General features: G+C 38.9%; 1 protein-coding gene across 3 annotated transcripts in view; it reads left to right on the top strand.

The window, feature by feature from the left end:
* The window catches only part of LOC140725502 (transient receptor potential cation channel subfamily V member 6-like), a 46030-nt gene that overhangs the window by 2183 nt on the left and 30722 nt on the right, over positions 1-13125 (top strand). For 2 of the 3 annotated variants that reach the window (XM_073041035.1, XM_073041036.1), the window contains 6 exons: positions 369-456; positions 1289-1327; positions 1936-2030; positions 9130-9252; positions 9874-10014; positions 10884-10982. In XM_073041035.1, coding sequence (XP_072897136.1) covers positions 425-456; positions 1289-1327; positions 1936-2030; positions 9130-9252; positions 9874-10014; positions 10884-10982 — 529 coding nt within the window. In that variant the 5' untranslated portion in view covers positions 369-424. The remainder of the gene's footprint in view (positions 1-368; positions 457-1288; positions 1328-1935; positions 2031-9129; positions 9253-9873; positions 10015-10883; positions 10983-13125) is intronic. The other variant, XM_073041037.1, reaches the window with a different exon arrangement.

Below are 13125 nucleotides of genomic sequence, written 5' to 3'. Positions count from 1 at the left end.
AAGATTCGTTTTTCTCAATATTAGGCTAGTATTAGCTGCCGAGTAGTGAATTCTTTTGTTCCACTAACCTAACAACTGGGCTCGTTTCATTCAGTGGAATGATTTAAGAGACAAAGCACTGTTGTGCATAGCCTAATGGATTAAAGTGCAGAGAATGGATTTCAAAATACAAAAGTATCGAGCAAGATTTCTATGTTTATGCGGTATAGATAATCTATTACAAAGTTAAAGCTTTAAAAATGAACTTACTGCTAATGTTACCCTAATGCTAGATCATATGTTGGCATCAAATGCAGTACGAGTACCATCAAATTTTTAACAATTTTTTTAGCCTTCAAACATACTTACCGGTATATCTGTATTTTCAGTTTTTTAAAGGATTTCATTGGAATTCCAATCGCTTAAACCATTTGACTCAGTCCACATGCATTGCATAATGGATATGAATGAAACCAGGTAACTTAGTAAATAAGAATTAAATTAATTATAGAGACAATTCATTACATAATATTTTTAAAGGATTTTTTTCAGCCTGCAAAATCAGCACTGATTAGACTGATTAGCACTGAGGGAAGAAGTGAGGAATTGAGTAGTAATGTGGGATCTGAAAATGTTTTACTGTGTTTTAGACCCAGGTGTTTTATTTCTTTTGGATAAGATCTATAGCTTAAAATTTCTTTTTGCCAGATCTCATCCAAGTATCCAATATTTACTCAATGGTGTAATTTTCAAGCTTGTTTCCTAGCAAAGAATATGTATTGCCAGGAATGTGGATCCCCATAAACCAAAAATTTCCAGCAATTTATTGTGATGAGAGAATTGTGAACAATTTACCTTTTAATGCTTAAATCAAACAGAGAATCAGAATACACTCACAGCAACACTACTAAATCGCCACTTTTATGGGCACTAACATTCTTTGTTAGATACTTAATACTTCGGAGTAGCTGTAATACGTCCAGATTTTAGTCCACGTATTGAATGGAAGCAGATATTTGACCATCTCCATTGCACAATATGAGTAAATGGGAAAAGTGTAAAACAAGATTGAAGCATATATTAAACAGTGTAGAGCAAGTCTAAGTAACTATCACATTAATCTGAGCCTTGATTTTAACCTTGCTGCAGCAATGGTAGTGTGGTTTCAAGTCTGATGCTGTTTTGCAGCTCAGTTGATTTAATTGGAGCAGAAAATAGGGTGAGGAGTAAAATAATGTCTGATCCAAAAAGAAATGTTCTTGTTAAGCTGGTTTAAAATTGGGAATTTGTTTATGCGACTCATTTTCAGAAGATGTACACCCTCAAGAAGGTGCCAAGGAAGGATACAGTAAGATTCATTATCCATTACCTCTCACTGCTTTTAATGATCTGAACTATTTAATATGCTAAGGAACATAACAGCCTTTGAACTTTCCAGATCATTTTTTGGTTCTGGACTTAACAGACATTGAAAAGCAGAAACAAAAATGGTGGGAGGTGCAGCCCCACTGTCATCTTAGAAAGGGAGATGTATAAACTCTCTGTAAATTTGCACCCTTCATTTTGATCGGCCTTTAATAAAGAAAATAGATTGTATGTGCTCAGTATTCATGAGCACTACTGCCTTTTATAATATGAGGGAATGTGGACAGCAGTTGGTGTTTGCCTACCGACAAAATCATTAATTTGTGATATTCAGTGCAATTTAAATCCAATGGCATAGAAATCATAAACCCTACCTAAAATCTCTGAAATTTTGATCAGGAGATAGATTGAGTTTTAGACATGATCACAACCTGATTGTCCAACTCTAAAGCAATGTAGCTTGGGAAGGGGAATGGTGTGGACGTTCTTGCATTATTATTGCCACAAAGCCACAAAAGTTTAAAGAGTTTAAAAATGTTAAAATAGCTTTAACTTTTGAATACAGTAAATGAAACACTGTGATTTTTACAGACCTGGGAGTGAGTTTTTCAAGGCAGCTCATTCAAATGACACCAGCAGCATGAAAGCCTTACTGATGAGTCAAGATTTTGACCCTTACGTTCGAGGTATTTATGCCGTAAAGATTTGTAGTTGTGTTTCACTTTGCTTTTAACATTAATTTTTCTCCGACCATTTATTAATCTCGATATCTATCACTAGCATCCCAGTATTGCCTCAGAACTCTCAAATAAATATGCAGGTTACATGGTCTTGAATAACTGTTTATTTCTGCACCCCAAGATCCCTCAGTTCTGATACTTCAGCTTTGTTTCAATTGAGATTAGTTTCATAATATAAGCCCTATTTGTGACAGATGTAACGCAGAAATGGCTACTCTAACTCATATGTTTTGGTCATGTGTAAGTTTAAATAATTTTTGGAGGGATGTGTTTGGAATATTATCTAAAGTTATAGATATGGATGTTCAACCTAATCCACTTACAGCAATTTTTGGGATTATTCCAGAGGAAGCAAGCAAAGTGTCTGCTTCCGCCCAACATGTGATAGCTCTTTCAACTTTACTGGCCAGGAGAGCTAGTTTGCTACATTGGAAAGAATCTAACCCACCTACTGTTTTCTATTGGCTCTCCTCCATTATGTCATGTTTAAGCTTGGAGAAAATTAGAAGCCGGACATTTGAAGCATCTTTAATTTTGAACAAATCTGACAACCTTTTATTCAATATTTTCACATGATTTAATTTATTTTTATTTATTTATTTTTCTTTATTCTCTTTGGGGAAAATCCTTATCCAGAAAGGTTCGGAGATGACTGGAAGGATGTGTTTGTTTTCTCTCTCTCTCTCTCTGTTTTCTCTAATTTTATCCTCAATTGGACTGCCCAATCTTTTTTTTTCTTTTCTTTTTCTTTCTTTTTTTTCTCTTTCTTTTTTTTTTGTTTTTTGTTTCAGTCTAGTTAGTGGGTTTTTTTTCCTTATCAATAACATTTCCAATCTTTTTTTTATGATTGTTATGAGGAGTTGTAGTTTTTTTTGACCATTGCATATATAACAGCATAATATTTTACTTATTTGATTTTGATATTATATACTTTTTGTTTTTACTGTTGCTGTTTATATGTCTTTTATATTATCTACTTGTTAAACCTCTTCCGATTTGTATATTCTTTATTTGGAAATCAATAAAAAAGATTGAAAAATGAAAAAATGGAGATTAGTTTCATTGGATAAAGAAGCAAAAGGAAAGTCAATCATATCACATTAGCTCATAAGTTTAGCAGTTCAATCTCCTCGTTCTCCCTTACATTTACTTGCTTCTAGTGCAGACTCTTTTATATTTATATTTTATATTTTATATTTAATAGGCCCAGTGGACTGTAATCAACTTTGCTTCCTCGTAGAAATGCCTTAATTTGAATTCTATCTTTAGTACCCCGAACAAGAGAAAGATGACAACATTGTCCCAATGATACATCTTTAATATGTGAAAGTGATAATCTCCGAGGTTGCAATATTTAAAGGGGAAATGATGGAAGTCCACCGACAGTAAAATATGAACTCTCTAAGCTCCAAAAAATTCATCCAGACAATCTTCTCCTGGTGTTTGCATTCAGATTGCTTCCACAGAGAGTGAAAAAAGTCACAGAGGTAGATATTTTACAGTTCATGAAGGAAGTATCTCTCCTTCTTTTCAAGGGTATGAAAAGAGAAGTAATGAATACTAACCCTGCCAGGGATGTCCAGATTTTGAGAATAAGTTCTTGAAAGCAACTGTAATAACTTGGCAGAACTGTGCAACAATCTAAGCACAATGGCACAAGCACGTGGAGGTCAGTGAGTGAGACTGGCAGGAAGAGTTTAAAAGGAGACAGTTTTTTCTTCAGTGGTTTGATCGAGGCACAACTGCGCAAGTGTGTGGATGTCAGTGAGTTAGACTGGCAGGAAGGATTTAAAAAGAAGAGAGTTTTATAGAGCGGGTAACAGAGTAGGAGGGCTTTGGCTCAACAGGGCTTCAGCGATAATGGGTCGAAGTGAGGTAGGTTACTTGTGAAGAGTAGAAACAGGAGGTATGTCTGTGAGACTGGTGTTCTGTACTGGGTGTCAGATATGGGATGTCTGGGAGACTCCCAGCCTCCTGGACGGCCACATCTGCGCCAGGTGCATTGAGCTGCAGCTCCTTAGGGACTGGGTTAGGGAACTGGAGATGCAGTTCAGTGACCTTCGTCTGGTCAGGGAAAGTGAGAGAGAGGAGCTACAGGCAAGTAGTCACACCGGGGCATCGGGAGACAGATAAGTGGGTAACAGTCATGAGAGGGAAGGGCAGGAGTCAGATACCAGAGAGTACCCCTTGACAATAAATACTCCTGCTTGAGTACTGTTGGGGGGAACGACCTACCTGGGGGAAGCAACAGTGGCTGTGCCTCTGGCATAGAGTTTGGCCCTGTGGCTCAGAAAGATAGGGAAAGGAAGAGGATGGCAGCAGTGATAGGGGACTCTATAGTTAGGGGGGGTCAGACAGGTGACTCTATGGGCGCAGGAAAGAAACACGGATGGTAGTTTGTCTCCCAGGTGCCAGGGTCCAGAATGTTTCTGATCAATGACATGGGTAGGAAAAGGGAGGAGGTCCTGAAAACAGACTACAGGGAGTTAGGAAGCAGGAACTCAAAAGGTAGTAATCTTGAGATTACTGCCTGTGCCATGTGACAGTGAGTATAGGAATAGAATGAGGTGGAGGATAAATGCGTGGTTGAGGGATTGGAGCAGGGGGCAGGGATTCGGATTTCTGGATCATTGGGACTCTTTTGGAGCAGGCGTGACCTATACAAAATGGACAGGTTGCACTTGAATCCCAGTGGGACCAATATCCTGGCGGGGAGGTTTGCTAAGGCTACTGGGGAGAGTTTAAACTAGAATTGCTGGGGAGTGGGAACCGAACTGAAGAGACAGAGGAAGGGACAGTTGGCTCTCAAATAGAGAAAGCTTGGAGACAGTGTGAGAGGGAGGATAGGCAGGTGATAGAGAAGGGATGCGCTTAGACTGATGGTTTGAGATGTGTCTATTTTAATGCAAGGAGTATCATGAACAAAGCGGATAAGCTTAGAGCGTGGATCAGTACTTGGAGCTATGATGTTGTGGTCATTACAGAGACTTGGATAGTTCAGGGACAGGAATGGTTACTTAGAGTGCCAGGCTTTCGATGTTTCAGGAGGGACAGGGAGGGAGGCAGAAGAGGTGAGTGCATGGCACTGCTGATCAGTGATAGTGTGACGGCTACAGAAAAGGAGGAAGTCATGGAGGGATTATCTACTGATTCTCTGTGGGTGGAAGTTAGAAACAGGAAGGGGTCAATAACTCTGCTGGGTGTTTTTTATAGACCACCCAATAGTAACAGGGACATTGAGGAGCAGATAGGGAGACAGATTCTGGGAAGGTGTAATAATAATAGGGTTGACATGGTGGGAGATTTTAATTTCCCAAACATTGATTGACACCTCCCTAGAGCAAAGGGTTTAGATAGGGTGGAGTTTGTTAGGTGTGTTCAGGAAGGTTTCCTGACACAATATGTAGATAAGCCTACAAGAGGAAGGGCTATACTTGATCTGGTATTGGGAAATGAACCTGGTCAGGTGTCAGATCTCTCAGTGGGAGAGCATTTTGGAGATTGTGATCACAATTCTATCTCCTTTACCATAGCATTGCAGTGAGATAGGAACAGTCAAGTTAGGGAAGTAGTTAATTGGAGTTAGGGGAAATATGAAGCTATCAGGCAGGAACTTGGAAACATAAATTGGGAACAGATGTTGTCAGGGAAATGTATGGTAGAAATGTGGCAAATGTTCAGGGGATATTTGTGTGGGGTTCTGAGTAGGTATGTTCCAATGATTCAGAGAAAGGATTGTAGGGTATAGGAACCGTGGTGCACAAATGCTGTTGAAAATTTAGTCAAAAAGGAATGAAAAGCTTATGCAAGGTTTGAAAAAGTAGGTAATGATAGAGATCTAGAAGATTGCAAGGCTAGCAGGAAGGAGCTTAAGACTGAAATTAGGAGAGCCAGAAGGGGCCATGAGAAGGCCTTAGCGGGCAGGATTAAGGAAAACCCCAATGCATTCTACAAGTATGTGAAGATCAAGAGGATAAGATTTGAGAGAATCGGACCAATCAAGTGTGACAGTGGAAAAGTGTGATTGGAACCAGAGGAGATAGCAGAGGTATTTAATGAATACTTTGCTTCGGTATTCACTACAGAAAAGGACCTTGGTGATTGTAGGGATGACTTACAGTGGACTGAAAAGCATGAGCATATAAGCATTACTAAAGAGGATGTGCTGGAGCTTTTGGAAAGCTTCAAGTTGGATAAGTCGCTGGGACCGGATGAGGTGTACCTCAGGCTACTGTGGGAGGCGAGGGAGGAGATTGCTGAGCTTCTGGCAATGATCTTTGCATCATCAATGGGGACTGTAGAGGTTCCGGAGGATTGGAGGGTTACAGATATTGTTCCCTTATTCAAGGAAGGGAGTAGAGATAGCTCAGGAAATTATAGACAGGATGTCTTACTTCAGTGGTTGGTAAGTTGATGAAGAAGATTCTGAGAGGCAGGATTTATGAACATTTGGAGAGGCATAATATGATTAGGAATAGTCAGCACGGGTTTCTCAAAGGTTGGTCGTGCCTTATGAGCCTGATTGAATTTTTTGAGGATGTGACTAAACATGTTGATGAAGGTAGAGCAGTAGATGTAGTGTATATGGATTTCAGCAAGGCATTTGATAAGGTACACCATGCAAGGTTTATTGAGAAAGTAAGGAGGCATAGGATCCAAGGGGACATTGCTTTGTGGATCCAGAATTGGCTTACCCACAGAAGGCAAAGAGTGGTTGTAGATGGGTCATATTCTGCATGGAGGTCAGTGACCAGTGGTGTGCCTCAGGGATCTGTTCTGGGACCCTTACTCTTCGAGATTTTTATAAATTACCTGGATGAGGAAGTGGAGGGATGGGTTAGAAATAATTTGCTGATGACACAAAGGTTGGGGGGTGCTGTGGATAGTGTGGAAGGTTGTCAGAGGTTACAACGGGACATTGAGAGGATGCAAAACTGGGCTGAGAAGTGGCAGATGGCGTTCAACCCAGATAAGTGTGAGGTGGTACATTTTGGTAGGTGAAATATGATGGCAGAATATAATATTAACGGAAAGACTCTTGGCAGTGTGGAGGATCAGAGGGATCTTGGGGTCCGAGTCCATAAGACACTCAAAGCAGCTGCGCAGGTTGACTCTGTGGTTACGAAGGCATATGGTGCATTGGCCTTCATCAATGGTGGGACTGAGTTTAAGAGCCAAGAGATAATGTTACAGCTATATCGGACCCTGGTGAGACTGCACTTGCAGTACTGTGCTCAGTTTTGGTCACCTCACTACAGGAAGGATGTGGAAAACATAGAAAAAGTGCAGAGGAGATTTACAAGGATGTTGCCTGGATTGGTAAGCATGCCTTATGAGAATAGGTTGAGTGAACTCGGCCTTTTCTCCTTGGATTGCAGGAGGATGAGAGGTGACCTGATAGAGGTGTATAAGATGATGAGAGGCATTGATCGTGTGGATAGTCAGAGGCTTTTTCCCAGGGCTGAAATGGCTAACACGAGAGGGCATAGTTTTAAATTGCTTGGAGGTAGGTACAGAGGAGATGTCAGGGGCAAGTTTTTTTACGCAGAAGGTGGTGAGGGCATGGAATAGGCTGCCAGCGATAGTGGTGGAGGGAGATACATAGGGTTTTTTAAGAGACATCTGGATAGGTACATGGCGCTTAGGGAAATAGAGGGCTATGGGTAACCCTAGGTAATTTCTAAAGTAAGTACATGTTCGGCACAGCATTGTGGGCTAAAGAGCCTGTATTGTGCTGTAGGCTTTCTATGTTTCTATGATTTAATTACTGGTTTCCATAAATTCAAGTGTACTGTACATAACATATGTCCTTTCAGACTTAATATAGCTTTAATATTAGAAAATGTTTTGTAGTCAATGTCAATGGAACAAAGAATCTGAAATTTTCATCAGGGAGGGAGATTTGGCAACATCTCTTTTTGCAGACATTTGTCAGAGCACAGTCAGCTTTCCCACATCATTGACGGAAGTGTCTGAACCTTTAAAATGAAGTACTTTTTTGCCATGTTTGATATAGACTGGACTTAACAAACAAATGAAATATATTAGATTATAAAAGAGGGAAACTGTCAGAATCAGAATCAGGTTTATTATCACTGGCATATGACATGAAATTTGTTAACTTAGCAGCAGCAGTTCAACGCAATACATAATCTAGCAGAGAGAGAAAAAAATACAACATAATAATAAATAAACAAGTAACTCAATTATGTATATTGAATAGATATAATAAAATGTGCAAAAACATACATACTGTTTATTTTAAAAAGTGAGGTAGTGTCCAAAGCTTTAATGTCTATTTAGGAATCAGATGGCAGAGGGGAAGAAGCTGTTCCTGAATCACTGTGTGTGTGCCTTCAGGCTTCTGTACCTCCTACCTGATGGTAACAGTGAGAAAAGGGCATGCCCTGGGTGAGGGGAGTCCTTAATAATGGACGCTGCCTTTCTGAGACACCGCTCCCTTAAGATTTCCTGGGTACTTTGTAAGCTAGTACCCAAGATGGAGCTGACTAGATTTACAATCTTCTGCAGCTTCTTTCAGTCCTGTGCAGTAGCCCCCCCCCCCCCCCCCCCATACCAGACAGTGATGCAGCCTGTCAGAATGCTCTCCATGGTACAACTATAGAAGTTTTTGAGTGTATTTGTTGACATGCCAAATCTCTTTAAACTCCTAATAAAGTATAGCGGATGTCTTGTTTTCTTTATGACTACATCAATATGTTGGGACCAGGTTTGATCCTCAGAGATCTTGACACCCAGGAACTTGAAGCTGCTCACTCTCTCCACTTCTGATCCCTCTATGAGGATTGGTATGTGCTCCTTCATCTTACCCTTCCTGAATTCCACAATCAGCTCTTTTGTCTTACTGATATGGAGTGCCAAGTTGTTGCTGCGGCATCATTCCACTAGTTGGCATATCTCACTCCTCTATGCCCTCTTGTCACCATCTGAGATTCTGAAGGGGTCTCTAAGCATCGATGGCTTTAATTGATTTGATGTTCTATCTATTTGCCTTGAAACTAATATTCAACAATATTCTTCAAAGGGGACTTGGAAGAAACAATCCTACATTCAGCACTGTTCAGTGGCAATAACGAAATAGCAAGATTCATTCTGGATCGGATACCATCACTGATTAATGAACCAATGACATCTGAAATGTACAAAGGTAAATAGGAAATACTTCAACCAAGGCAACATCAGATATAAAAGAAACCATATTTTTCAATCTTCTGCCAGTGATCATGATTTCAGGGTAGTGTGTTTACACATGAGTCGATAACCAATGCCAGTCTTGATAATATTTCTTTCTGGAATTTATCCTTGTCTCCTCAATTATCCCGTATTTGTTTGAATGTGAAGATTTGAATGACTGAGCAATAATTGTAACATGACATTATCAATCATTTAAAGTTTAATAACAAAGTGGAACTACCAGGAAATTGTAGTCTGGTAGTCAGAATCCAGAGTATTAAATTCTCAGCTCTAAGTATACTATTTGAACACCGAATTTGGTGATGCTCTCTTAGTTTGAGTTACGATAGCTTCCAATGTATCATTCCAAAGTTAGCAATGCTAGCTCTTGACCAGCCCTCCAAATAGGACTGAGCCACATTTCCAAATCATAAGAACTAGTTTGAAATTCTACACAAAATGGAGGGGAGGATATTGTTGTTAAACCTAAAGATCAGATTTTTTTTACACTGTGTGAAGCTTAATTGATGCAGTGACCTTTCTTAATCTGCTTATATGCATTAATTGCTTCTTATATCATTTTGTCAACATCCAGGGGAAACACCTATGCATGTTGCTGTTTTGAAACAAGATTTAGACATGGTTAAGGAATTGCTGAATCGAGGTGCTGATTTGTTCAATTCACGTGCAACTGGTTCCTGCTTTGTCCAGGGAGACGATTGTCAATGCTACTATGGTGAGGTTTAGCTTTTATACTGAGAATTCAAGTGACATGGATTATTGAGGTATTATTCTGGAACACTGTAAAATGAAGGGTCTTTGCACCAGTTATAAAATGGGTGTTTTAATATATCCTCATTAAGTTATTGCTACTAAATCTGTTCTGAACCTTGCATAAGTCATTGGTGCATTCTCGGACCAAAAGATTCTCTAGCAGATATATCTTCCCCTTCCTTTCCCTCTTAGAATTCCAGGGTGGTCAACTCCTTGACTTCCTCTGTTTACTCTTACATCTTCACTTTTCCCTGTGAATCTGACAGAGAACGATCTCAGTTGCTTTTTCATAAAAGTCACTGTGTAACTTATTAATTAGATTGATAATTGAGAATGATCAAGATTTGAATTCATTGTTTGGCTTTGCACCATGTGTAGAATTACATCTAGATGAACCGAAAGTGGGTTAAAAGTTCCTAAGTGTTTTAAAGTGCTCTAGAAAGCTCCAATTTTGTGAATTTTATGAACACAATCTTGATTTTTATTTTTGATACATTAAAATAGAATCCAGTGCATGGTTGATTAACAGATGCTTGACAAGTGTGCATTGCAGAATAAATATATATAGTGATATGAGATAGCAGAGTTGCATGTTATTTATTAACTCAATATTCATAACTGATTTTCCAATTGCCATATGCGACTTATCTGTATTAAATGTCTCACTCATTGTACAGAAACGTTGATTGAAATTGTATATCTTTAGTAAAATATAGCAATTTTGTATCTGATATGTCGACTAGATTAAAAAGGCTCAGCACTAGAATTGATTTTGCTGCCTATTTTTAAAATTGATAGTAAGAGTTGCTACCATATTTTTGCTACTGACAGGTGAATTTGTGTTGTCATTTGCTGCATGCATTGGTAACGAGGAGATTGTTAGAACTCTTATTCAGCACAATGCTCCACTGGATGCACAGGATTCCAAAGGTAAATACTCCATTGTTCATTTACCACAAAGTAATTCTTTTCAAATTCATGTGCAATTATCATTCCTCTCACAGAATCTTTCCTCTCAAAGTATCTGGAACCAGGTGTGATTTATGACTGAAGTTAAGAAAAGACTTGAGCTGTTTAACTTGCTTTAAAAGAGTTGCATCAAAGTTTAGTTAACCTGGTGTGCCCATATCTTTGATGCCAAACTGGCAGGTTTTCACAACGATTGGATGTTATTTATTAATGCATCATTTTCTTCAAATGTTAAACAGTAGAATAATATATTTTCCACTGAGTTTAAAGGGAGTGTGGAAAACAGAAGCAGATAAAATTCAAAGGGAAATCAAAACCAGATGAGTTTAAGGAAAGCATGGGAAGTGGCGCCTCAGTGAATGAAAGGGGAGGGTGGCAAACATCACCTGGAGATCCAAGTGTCGAATCATTAGGATTTCCAAATAGATAGTGGATTATCAAAGTTTTACAATTTTTGCTTTTTGGTAAAAAGATCAACTCTGGTGACTTTATAACTTCTGTATAATAGAATTAAAATGATAAATTTTATTTTAAAAAAATCATTCTTTTTTGTACTCATAGAACACTTGTTTGAATGTCCAGATAGAAATGCTTTAAAACAGTGCAGATTTCCTTACCTTTCTGAAAGTTTTGAATGTGCAAATCCAGAAATAGGATTGACATCTACCACAGCAATCACATTATACCTGAAATGAACTGGATTATAAATGCAGTAGCACATGTGCTGATGAAGAAAGTAAAGCAGTTACATAAAAGTGGAATTTACAACACTGCTGGGTTTAGAAACTACTTAATGCTGAAAGCATGTGATTTATTTCCATGAGGAATCTCGGATTAACTCAGACTAGTTGCCCTGTATGATTATTCGACTCTGATTTAGTTTCAGTGAATTTAGCCGAGATCTGTCAGGAAATTTTGTTGATGGTTGGAGATGAACATTTTATTGCATCCAGTTTCTGTCACTTTTTAGAGCAATATTATTTTGCGCACGGTTCAACAGCACAATCTTTCAGAAGAGGTTAGAATTTATAATTTATATGCATTTTATAATCTTATTGCATAATCCTTAATTTTGGCCATCTTTGTTATCCAGTACAAAACATAATGGATGCTGGACATCTTAGTTCTAACATTTGCTTGCATGTCCTTTGGTAGAAAATTGTCTGCTTATAATGTACAAGAAAAGCTTTCTGAAGGAGGGGTATGTATACCAGTTTGTACATTTACAGTGTTTCAGCACTTTAGTTAAATATAGATGTACCGTGGAGAGCATTCTGACAGGCTACATCACTGTCTGGTATGGGGGGAGGGGCTACTGCTCAGGACTGAAAGAAGCTGCAGAGAGTTATAAATTTAGTCAGCACCCTCTTGGGCACTAACCTACAAAGTACCCAGGACATCTTCAAGGAGTGGTGTCTCAGAAAGGCAGTGTCCATTCCTATGGACCTCCAGCACCCAGAATCAGAATCCAGCTTCTCCGAATCAGAATCAGGTTTATTATCACCAGCATGTGATGTGAAATTTGTTAACTTAGCAGTAGCAGTTCAATGCAATACATAATCTAGTAGAGAGAGAAAAAAAAATAAAAATAAATAAATAAACAAGTAAATCAATTACAGTATACATATATTGAATAAATTAAAAAAGCATGCAAAAACAGAAATACTGTATGTATTAAAAAAGTGAGGTAGTGTCCAAAGATTCAATGTCCATTTAGGAATCGGATGGCAGAGGGGAAGAAGCTGTTCCTGAATCACTGAGTGTGTGCCTTCAGGCTTCCGTACCTCCTACCTGATGGTAACAGTGAGAAAAAGGCATGCCCTGGGTGCTGGAGGACCTTAATAATGGACGCTGCCTTTCTGAGACACCGCTCCTTGAAGATGTCCTGGGTACTTAGTAAGCTGGTATCCAAGATGGAGCTGACTAGATTTATAACCTTCTGCAGCTCTTTCGGTTTCTTTTCTCACTGTTACCATCAGGTAGGAGGTACAGAAGCCTGAAGACACACACTCAGCGATTCAGGAACAGCTTCTTCCCCTCTGCCATCCAATTCCTAAATGGACATTGATCCCTTGGGCACTACCTCACTTTGTAAAAAAAAATG

Source organism: Hemitrygon akajei, chromosome 3 (genome assembly GCF_048418815.1).
Source record: "Hemitrygon akajei chromosome 3, sHemAka1.3, whole genome shotgun sequence".
Classification (NCBI taxonomy): Eukaryota; Metazoa; Chordata; class Chondrichthyes; order Myliobatiformes; family Dasyatidae; genus Hemitrygon; species Hemitrygon akajei.
The sequence above is the reverse complement of the archived record's forward strand: the minus strand, read 5'-3'. Positions and strand labels throughout refer to the sequence as shown.